The sequence below is a fragment of the Fundulus heteroclitus genome, chromosome 23 (assembly GCF_011125445.2).
Source record: "Fundulus heteroclitus isolate FHET01 chromosome 23, MU-UCD_Fhet_4.1, whole genome shotgun sequence".
NCBI lineage: Eukaryota > Metazoa > Chordata > Actinopteri > Cyprinodontiformes > Fundulidae > Fundulus > Fundulus heteroclitus.
Genome location: NC_046383.1, coordinates 1026009 through 1036378, shown reverse-complemented (window position 1 = coordinate 1036378; position 10370 = coordinate 1026009). Strand labels below are relative to the sequence as shown.

The following is a 10370-nucleotide window of genomic DNA, read 5'->3' as shown; positions in this document are numbered from 1 at the left end:
AGTCTACGATAACCAATCAAATACATTTGACAGTCAGGATCGCCCCACCTCCCCCTGTTACAAAAGCTTGAGTGTCTGAATGAAGACAGTGGCAACATGACTCTGTTATGGTTCACATTATTATTTCTTCATCAAGGATGTAAGTACAGTTTTTTTTAATTGATACAGAACATTTTCTCATTCAAGCATGCTAAGGATTTGCCTGACCTTATTCAAATCTAAAAGTTTTATTCATGCTAATTGATTTTTTTCACCTGCTACTTTTTTCTCCAATGTAGATACTTTGGTTCCACTGGTGACCGTTGAACTTGGTCAACATGTGACTTTAAAATGTGATTTTCCTGAAAAGGTTGGAAGTATGACAGCGTTTTACTGGTACAGGCAAAGTGCTGGAGATTCTCTGAAATTAATACGGATGCCGCAGAAAACATCCCAGTATGAACCTGAACCACCTACCTCACGATTCAGTGCAACATACACTGAGAACAGTAGTAATCTTACAATTTTCACAACAGTTGAAGAGGATGAAGGAATGTATCACTGTGCTCACAGGGACTGGCAGGAAATTACCTGGAGTGGGACTTATTTGTCAATAAAAGGTAAATAAGTTATCTCCTATTCCAGTGATTTTTGTTTATTCGTTAATACATCAAGATGAACATCCTTTTGCTGAATGAAGGGAATCTATCATGAATGTGTTTCTTAAAGATTTATGATCTTTAAGGCAGCTTTAATAGAGGTCAGAGGCATCCTGGTCCTTAGATTTAGCTGGTTTAGTTCTTTTTCTGACCAGCTTGCAGTTTATAGTCTAGGCTACTGATGACCAATACCTCTAATCTTCTTCTTAATGCACAAACAACTTAGAAAATAAAAGCAGAGTTGAATAGAATTTCTCACAGCTAGATGTATTGACAATTGGGTGTTGTTCAGTCAGCTTATTCTTCAGTTTTTAGATTAATTTTCCAAAATATTTCTTCTCAATCACATGTGGAAAGAAAATGTGAAGATGTCATACTTTTAATGAGCTTACTACTAAAGTGGAGCACTTTGCCATATAAGAATAGATCATATTACAAACCTGTGGTTTCAATGTAAATTATCTGATCTTTACCATATTCTAAAATATTTAAAATGACTTCACCTGAGCAATACAAAACCACACACCAAAAATGTCTACAAAAAGTGTTCCCCTCCTAACCATCAGCATCCTTTTAGTACTGAACCTGTTTGATCTTAAAGGTTTAAAACATCTCAGTTGTATTAAAAAAGGCATTTATGTTTTGTTTTTGTTGGACCTGCTGGTTCCTTTGCCCATCCTCTTCTTGCAAAAGTATCATCATTTGAATCTTTTCAAAATTTTGTCCTGCTACAATTAAAACATTTTATTTGTTTTCGTTGGATTTTATCTGACAGACCAACACAAAGTAGTGCAGAATAAAAGTAATACATTGTTTTAAATGAAAAAAGGATGATGATTTTATATTTAGCCTTGGTAACTCAACAAAGCAGCCCATGGTAACTATGGAGGAGTTGCTGGTGAGCCTCAGGTTAGTTGGGAAAATCTGCGAAAATGACAACAAGAAGAAAGAATTTATGGAAGAATAGCAAGAAAAAAAGATATTGTTTAAGGAAGCCATCAGAAGTCCTCCTTAAGCTTTGCTGTGTAAGAACCACACCAAACAAGTGGAAAATAGTGCTCTGTTCCAAGACCAAAACAGAGCAACACTGTGGTTGGTTGAAAACTAGCACGTTGATTTATCGGAAAATGTCAGCTTCAGGCTGCAGGGATAATATTATTCGGTTATGACAGGAAAGATGGTCAGAGTTGATGGGAGGATAGATGGAGATAAATGTAGCACAATCCTTAATGAAAACATGTTAGGACCGAAGAAGACACTAATGCTCCACCGGTTCTCATTGGTGCTGCACGGCAAATAAAGAAAAAAATGTATACGTTTTGGATTTTTGAATTAATTCCTGTCAGGGATAATCTGTCCTGTTTGCTCTGATCACACACCGGCACAAACACACCGCCACACGTCGCATCGACCAAGGCTGTGATCAGGTGCATGTTCATGTGTACATTTCAGGTTGCACCGCAGCCACAAACCTGTAGCAGCTTCATTATTGTTTTTTTTTTTTAAATGTGGTAGTCTATACCAAGGCAGATAAATAATTTGGACTCCAAAGCATTTTTTCTTCCTGTTGGGTTTCTTTTTTTTTTTGCACCTACAGCGGCCTTTGATGTACTGTCTTGGGAAAATCTCTTATTTATTATTATTTATGAAAGGACATTGACATTTGATTTATCTGATTCATCTAAGGAGAACTCTTTAATTTATTATGGGACAACTGTTTTAGTAGACTTATTTGATTGTCGTTTTGTTTTGAATGGATTTGGGATTGAAGAATGGAGCATGCGGCTGAACAGAAGATTTAGTTTGTTTATATTAAATACAACTGGTGCTTTAGATGGATGGCAGATGCTGATATGGTGCACACTGATGAAGTTTATTACTGTTGTACATCGTGAGCGATTTAGTACTAAACGGTGATCGTATAATGTCCATACATTAAACTTAATGTTGTACCAAAGATTATTAAATCCCCGTCACACAGAATGTCATGGAGTAGTCTTATATGATTGCTAAAATAATACAGTTTATTCCAGGCCTAAGGCAGGGGTTTATCTTCCTGTATGACACTGATTCTAAACATACAGCCGAAGTGTTGATCAAACAATATTTGTGTTAGAATGGTCATACATTTAGTTTTATCCACCTATTATAAAAGCATTCTCACTTAATATAGAATTTCCACCATTTTCAAGTCTCTTTATTATTGTTGTCATTGTTATACAATGTTTTCCACAGGAAACTCTGAGAGGGAATCAAGCTACACAGTTGTTCAGCGGCCAACATTGCCTGATCCATCCCATAAAGCAGACTCAGACACTCTGCAGTGTTCACTCCTCTCTGACTCTGAGATCCCAACCTGTTCAGCAGAGCCCAGTGTGTTCTGGTTCAGAGCAAGCTCAGTAAAGTCTTTCCCTGATATTATCTACACGGATGGAAATGGATTTGAAAACTGTGAGAAGACATCTGACTCTCAGAAGAGATGTGTTTACAATTTCTCTAAGAACGTCAGCTCCTATGATGCTGGGACGTATTACTGTGCTGTGGCCACATGTGGACGGATACTCTTTGGAAATGGAGCTGATCTTCAAATGGGTATGATTGTTTACATAACTAGTGGCTTTACAAAAATAAGCCAAAGACAGTAATTCAGACATATTTCTTTGTTTTCTAGATGAAGCATTTGAAATCAAGATGCTGGTGGTTACAGTTATCTGCCTGATAATTTCTGTGATTATTAATATAATTTTCATCTGTTGCCAAACACAAAGATGTGCATATCAACAATATAAAGGTATGACTTAAGTAGTGAATTATATCTTAGACAAATATACATTTGCTATTATACAATCAGCAGGTCCATATTTTCATATCTAAAGATTCTGACAATCAGTGAGTAAAATTTAAGTTTTACCATTTGTTCCTTGTATACAGAAAGATCTTCACAGAGAGGACATAACTTTGGCCAGAGAAGGGATGATATAGTAAGCACTAACATAAAATCTGATTGTAGTTTGCAACTTAACAGCTTAATATAACAGTGTAATTCTGAGATGAACTTTTTCCAAACAGGCTGAAGATGGACCAGATCTGAACTACGCTGCGTTACATTTCTCTGAAGGGAGAGCATCAAGAGGAAAGAAGAGAACAGAGTTGATGACTGAAAGTTTGTATTCACAAGTTAAAGGATAATTTTTAATGTGTGTTTTTGTAACATGTACAGCACACTTAAACTGCTACATTTATTCATACATGCAAATTGTGGATACAAATTTGACTCCTAATTAAAGGGAGCAATGAAACAAATTAACTGTATTTTCAATATATTGAGTATTAATATTTTAAACTACATATTTACTTATTCCAGTGTTTGGAAAAAATAAACCATCTGGCTTCATGATGTAATGACATATTTATGTTGTGTCAACAATTTTAATCTGTAAAGTCTGCATTTCCATCTAAATTAAAAACAAAATGCATTCTGTTTGTATTTAGTTAAACTTCCTGTGTTCATTCTGTGTTTTTATTATCCCTCATCTCCCCTGCTTGGCACCATCCCACAGTTGTTCTGCATACCTCTGATTAGACTCATCTGGTTTCAATCTTTATTATTCATGAACTCATTATTTAAGCTCTGTCCACGTGAAGTCGAAGACAGTAAACTTTCAGAAACAATTAAGAAAAAATGTGCGTCCACACGAGAGGTCGCAACAGTAGTGAAAATGCTGTAGTAGGTAAGCCGGGCCAATTGGTGGGGCTGTGACGCTGCCACAGAAACATTTAGAAACACGGACAACTCGTGAAGTCAACTCAGCAATATCTCAGGGGATCAGAAACAAACATTTAAGCATGTTTAATGTGATTTTTGTGTGGGGTTGGACGGGAACGCGGTGTGTAGAGTGAGCTTGTTAGAAAGGAAGAGTTCAAGGATGGTACCAACAGCCTTAACAAATCCAATATTTACCGTACCATAAACACAACACCGTACAGCATCATGTTTGTTGTGATTTGTGAGAGTGAAGCACATTACAGTGAAAGATGGAGCTACAACATCATCGTTGAAGAAAAGATGCTGCAATTATGTACACGCAAAGGGTTGTGGGATACCTTTAAGCTTCTTAGCATCGTAACAGACGTTGTGGGGTTCCTAGGCAAAACTAGCCGTGGGAAAGAACAAATAGGCCCCTTTTCCTACCTCCTTCCTTACTGATTGCACTATTCAGACAGCACTTATCATGGTGACCACTGATGCACTCCCACTTTGGCTGACGGGTCCTTACTCTATGATAGTATTCAGATTGAGCCTAAGTTTTTTTTTGTTTCCTTAATAAATGTTTGTATACCTTTTACTGCTTATAGTTTGCAAGTGTTTGGTTCCTTCAACACCATGACATCTCAATCATAAAATGTTCAAGTTTTTTTAAACCTTCACAAATAATGCAGGCAATGACTCTCACTGCATTGATATCCTATAAATTACAGGTTATTATTTGTAGATTTACAGGAGAAGGTGTTGCAGAAATGGATATTTGGGTCTACTGGGCATATTGCCTCCCTAAAGTAATTAAATTCTAATGCCTATTAGCTTTTGTTCTGTTTATACCAGTTTACTTTTTCCGATTTAAAGAGAGAGGCACAGTAATTATGAAATAATTCTTCATAGGTAAAACAAAACAGGGTTGCAAAAGTATGTGGTGGTTAGCCCTGTTGTATTGTTAGTTTGAAACTTGTCTCTGGTCTTTATATGTATGGGTTGCAAGCAAGGGTTTTCCCCAAGCACTCAAGCTTCCTTCCACAGTGCAAGCACCATCCATACAAACAATAAAATCCAGGGCACACTCCTGGATCGAGGAATTCCTGAAGATTTTTAGTGGACATGTACGTATTGCAATTGGTGGTGTGAGATTTGGCTTAGCAGCTTACCTGGAACCGCATTAGGTACACACCATTGAGGTACATTTTTGACAAAGGCTTATGGCCCTTAGAGGACTTTGTGTCTAAAAACATTAAGCATATATATATATATATATATATATATATATATATATATATATATATATATATATATATATATATATATATATATATATCAACGCAACATTATTTTTTTTAGCAGTTGTTGTAACCGGGCCTTTTGGGGCTGTGAGATTGCATACCAAGTATGTGCACTTGACGGATACTATGTTTGTTCTGGATGAGTCAGCGAAACAGTGGCATCTAGAGTCACACAATCTGATAGGTCGCGGAAAATGGTGCAACTCTGAACTTTATTGACACTACCTTTGCTCCTTTATCAGCCATGTGTCTAATCCCTTCAACACACGCACTAGTCTATTAAAGGCCTTTCTGTCAGTTTCCATTCCTGAGAAGGTCAACGAGGACACTTAGGTTGGTCTGCAAGCCGTTGCTGGGCTCACCCAACGACCTCAGCATCCAGGGCCTCATCGAGACGCCAAGCATCCAGGGCTCCATGGTTTTAAGGTGCCTAGGTTGTTGCAGGAGTTTTTGTATTCGAGTTGTTGAGTTGGATTCCAGAGCTGCTGCACAACAAGCCACTTCCTGAGTTACTGCGTGTGATTCAGTTAGCAGATGTCCTGCAAGGTCTGCTTAAATGGTTCCTGGGCATCAGACTTCTGGGTGCTCCTCAGCTCAAACTTCAGAACACGTAGGTCCCCAAGTTCCAGGTCTCGTCTGATGCCCTACTCCAAGTCCCATCTGAAGCCAAACTCGATATTCAGAAGTATTTGTCTGAGTTTTTGATGCCTGTTAAGAGCCCTGCACTGTCGCCAGCCTCCAAGGATCCTACTCCGCCCAGAGAGTCCCCAGAGTCGCCCATCTGAGCCCCTGCTGCTCCAGGGAAGGTCTCCAGAAACTCTGATGTGTCAAGGTCTGCCTCCCTCTGAGCTGCCCGCCAGAGATCCTGCCACGCCAAGGTCTACCTCTGGGAGGCCCACCTGAGCCCCCTTTATCAGGGAGAGCAGAACCAGGCTAGGTGTGAACGGTCATCTGCCTCGACCGAATGGGAAGACAGAAGACAGAGCAGAGACACAAAAAAAGCACAGGGGCACATATTGATCCAGGAATCCCTTTCTATGTTATTGTCATGAATTGAGGTTTTTGTTGAGGACCCACGGTGCAGAAGAAGCGGTGAGGAGACATCGGTAAGCAGGTAAGAGGTTTTTAATCCAGAAAGCACATCAAGGAGGTTACAAAGGGGAGGCTTCAGACTGGGACAAAATACCAAAGAGAAAACTAACTGACAAGAAATGAACACAGACTAGGATGAAAAATAGACTAACGATCCAGCAAAGACTGAACAGAAACCCGGAACTTAAATACACAGGAGATAATTGAACTAAACAGGACACAGGTGTGGGATAATCAAAGGTAACAGAACAGCTGGAAGGCAACTTAAGAAGAGACGTGAGAAACGATCAATGAATGTAAACACAATAACAGAACAAATGCACGATCCAAAGATAAAAAACTCAAACATAAATAATCACAACTGCCTAGGGATCGTGACAGTTATAGGGTAAAGGCAGAAGATCTGCCCCACTGGATGCTGTCAGCTAACAGAACGCCAAACAGTGTACCTGCTACTATGAAGAGAAAAAAGACAGTGAGAATAAAAAGTTAAAAGTTGAAATAACAACAAACAATGCAAATTGGAGAACAGTAGGAGAACTCAGCAGAGTGAGAAAAATAGGTTGTGTTTCCCTCCAGCAGCCTAAGCCTATAGCAGCATAACTACAGTGATAGCTCAGGATAACCTAAGCCACACTAACTATAAGCTTTGCCAAAAAGGAAAGTTTTAAGCCTAGTTATAAAAGTAGACAGGGTGTCTGCCCAACGGACCAAAACTGGGAGTTGATTCCACAGGAGAGGAGCCTGATAACTAAAGGATCGAGTCATCTATGGCCCTTCTTCCAACAGCTTTCACTGAACATGCCCACACATGCCTCTTGTTTCAGCCTGTCTATGCATAAAATCCTAAGACAAATACTTTATTAAAAATAGTCATATTTAAATGATTTAATTTGATTTCAATACATAAGTGCTTGAGCCTTTAAAAATAAGAGAAAGAAAAACAGTTAATCACCCAAACAGTTTTAAGTGCTTTTTTTGTCTTTGCTGCATTGGACTGCATAAACATGGTTTTTGTGAAACAGTTTTGTGAAACAATATTTATTCATTTATTTAGCGCTATTGTATCCTTAACAAGAAACTTGTCTCTGACCTTTCTACGTATGTTTTGCAAGCAAGCGTTTCTCCAAGCTCTCAAGCTTCCTTCCACAGTGCAACATCACCCACAAAAACTGTAAAAACAGAGCAGAACAGGAACAAAAAATGCGTGGATACCTTCAAGCAAATGGATTTGTTATTGTGCATGTTCCTTACTTTTTCACTCGTATGCAATGGGTTATGATGGGACCAGGAACCCTCTATCTTCACTGTAAAATGCAACAATCTACCAAGATTAAAAGCTACTCCTTAAATTGTGTATAATTTTATGTGGACGCCAACTTAAAAATAATGTTAAAAAAATGAAACAGGGATTTAGAATTTTAGTTAATTTAGGACACTGGATCTGACTAATTAAGACCTCAAGCAAAGTGATACAGATGAATCAGATAGACATTTACTTCACATAACAAATGGTTACAGGGAATATATTTATCTCTGAAAAGTAGCCCATTGTAGCAGGATGTCCTCTTTGAATTTTTATTATGAAATAACCAATCAGATGAATTTTAGACATCTACATAACCACACCTCTCTCTGTTACTTCAGTGTGAGGTTTCCTAATGTAGACATTGCCAACATGATTCTGTTGTGGGTTACCCTAATTCTACTTCATCGAGGGCGTAAGTAGTACTCATGTGAAGTAAAACTTTCTCATTCAAGTATGTAAATGATGGCTTATTTTATTTAACTAACTTTTATTGTGTATCTCTAATCTAATACAGATACTTTGGTTCCAGTAGTCACAGTTCACACTGGTCAACCTGTGACTTTGACATGTTTTTTTACCAGGATAATTGAGAGCATGGATTGGATTCAGTGGTACAAGCAGAGTGCAGGAGATTCTCTCCAATTAATTTTAATGCTGCGTAAAAACACAGACCCCGTTTATGGACCAGGATATTCTTCCTCAAGTTACAAGACAACTTATGAAAACAAAACGAGCAATCTGACAATTTTGAAGACTGACGCAGAAAATGAAGGAATGTATCACTGTGCTCATACCAATTGGCTTGAATCTACGTGGAGTGGAACTTATTTATCAATAAAAGGTAAAAATGTAAAAAAGATATTCACAGTTTTGAAAACTATCACAGAACGACCTAAAAACACTTTGTGTGGATTTTTTCAGCGTGAACTTAAGGCAGTTTAATGTGACCAAATAGAAATATTAAATGTTTTTATCTCTCTGAGAATCAAATTAAAAAACATGAAGTTTTAAAATCTTAAACTTGTTATGATGTAACATTTTCGTCTAAATATTACCCGCATAAAAAAGTATTTGTCAATTTTTTTCCTTGAGAAAAATAACCTAATTAAAATGTGTGTTAGTTTATTTTAAGGTAAAAAGAAGCTGTTATCTCATTGCAGCCTTTTTAGCAGCTAAACTGAATACAAACATGGATAGATGTATGCTAGAATAAACTTATTTTTAATTATCCAAAGAAAGGGATCCTGATGAGCTCTGTCAATTTGACAACAGCCTTGTAAACCAATGTGATGTGATTATTTAAAAAACCCTTTCTTCATTACAATATTTTGACAACAAGGTAAAATACAGAAGTAAAAAATAATATTTGTTGGTATTTTTTAACACAGAAACAAGAACATCAAACATTGTTGTTCAGCAGCCAGCGGTTTCACATTCTGCTTATCCAGGAGACTTGGTGTCTCTAAAGTGTTCACTCCTCACTGACTCTGACCAAAAGTCATGCTCAGGAGAACCCGACGTGTTCTGGATTCGATCTGGATCTGACAAATCTTACCCAGATAGCATCTACATTGATGGGGAAAGATCATCTTACTGTGAAAAGAGAGCCGACATTCAGCAGAGATGCGTTTATAACTTCTCCAAGAACGTGAACGCCTCTGATGCGGGAACTTACTACTGTGCTGTGGCCACGTGTGGAGAAATATTATTTGGAATCGGAAGTAACCTGAATATTCAAGGTACCATTTATTTTTTTGTTGTTAAATTATTTGAATGTGTGTCACAATAAGAAGCCAACATCAGTTGTTTTATCATTTGAATTCCTTTAGTCTGTTCTCAGTCAAATCAAATTTAAGATGACAATTCTGATATATATTCTTAAATTTATAATTTTTTTTTTTTTGCTCTTTCTTCATTAATGCTACAGAATCAAGTCTGTCTCCACTGGACACCATCACAATCATTTGTCTCCTATCCACAGTTTTAGCCATAAGTTTAGCAGTCATACTTGTCCTCATCTGCCTCATCAACAAAAACAAATGTGAACATTGTCGAGGTAATATAAGATACTCATCCCCTACGTATGTAATTAAAAAAGTGTTGTTTCTCTATTTTAATATTTCTTTTACTGTCCAGCTGCTGTCAAGCTGCAAAAACGAAACAGTGAGAAAAGCCAACAGGTAAAGTATTAATACTGCTGTTATTAAATATGTCTACACATTTTAAGACAGATAAATAAGAATATAATGACACATTTTTTCTGATATATTATTTTGTCA

At 37.3% G+C, this 10370-nt stretch overlaps 2 protein-coding genes across 2 annotated transcripts; both read left to right on the top strand.

Annotated features, from left to right (window-relative positions):
• Positions 1–358: 358 nt before the first annotated feature.
• LOC105922976 lies at positions 359–3910 on the top strand. The gene is made up of 5 exons (XM_036127655.1): positions 359–599; positions 2874–3230; positions 3310–3429; positions 3570–3619; positions 3708–3910. The coding sequence occupies exons 1-5, from the start codon at positions 359–361 to the stop codon at positions 3825–3827; spliced, it is 888 nt and encodes a 295-aa protein (XP_035983548.1). The 3' UTR covers positions 3828–3910.
• A 4576-nt stretch (positions 3911–8486) lies between these two features.
• LOC118557522 lies at positions 8487–10283 on the top strand. The gene is made up of 5 exons (XM_036127654.1): positions 8487–8503; positions 8673–8932; positions 9480–9830; positions 10019–10132; positions 10228–10283. Exons 2-5 carry the CDS (start codon positions 8686–8688, stop codon positions 10281–10283), a joined length of 768 nt encoding a protein of 255 aa, XP_035983547.1. The 5' UTR covers positions 8487–8503; positions 8673–8685.
• The last annotated feature ends 87 nt before the right edge of the window (positions 10284–10370 follow it).

Bases quoted from the DNA above. Each gene is read 5' to 3' on its own strand.
- LOC105922976 (XM_036127655.1), top strand. From the start codon at position 359: ATGACAGCGTTTTACTGGTACAGGCAAAGTGCTGGAGATTCTCTGAAA. The intron at 600-2,873 runs GTAAATAAGTTA...TGTTTTCCACAG, and splicing joins GACTTATTTGTCAATAAAAG to GAAACTCTGAGAGGGAATCA. The intron at 3,430-3,569 runs GTATGACTTAAG...CCTTGTATACAG, and splicing joins TGCATATCAACAATATAAAG to AAAGATCTTCACAGAGAGGA.
- LOC118557522 (XM_036127654.1), top strand. From the start codon at position 8,686: ATGGATTGGATTCAGTGGTACAAGCAGAGTGCAGGAGATTCTCTCCAA. The intron at 8,933-9,479 runs GTAAAAATGTAA...TTTTTAACACAG, and splicing joins AACTTATTTATCAATAAAAG to AAACAAGAACATCAAACATT. The intron at 10,133-10,227 runs GTGAACATTGTC...TTTACTGTCCAG, and splicing joins CCTCATCAACAAAAACAAAT to CTGCTGTCAAGCTGCAAAAA.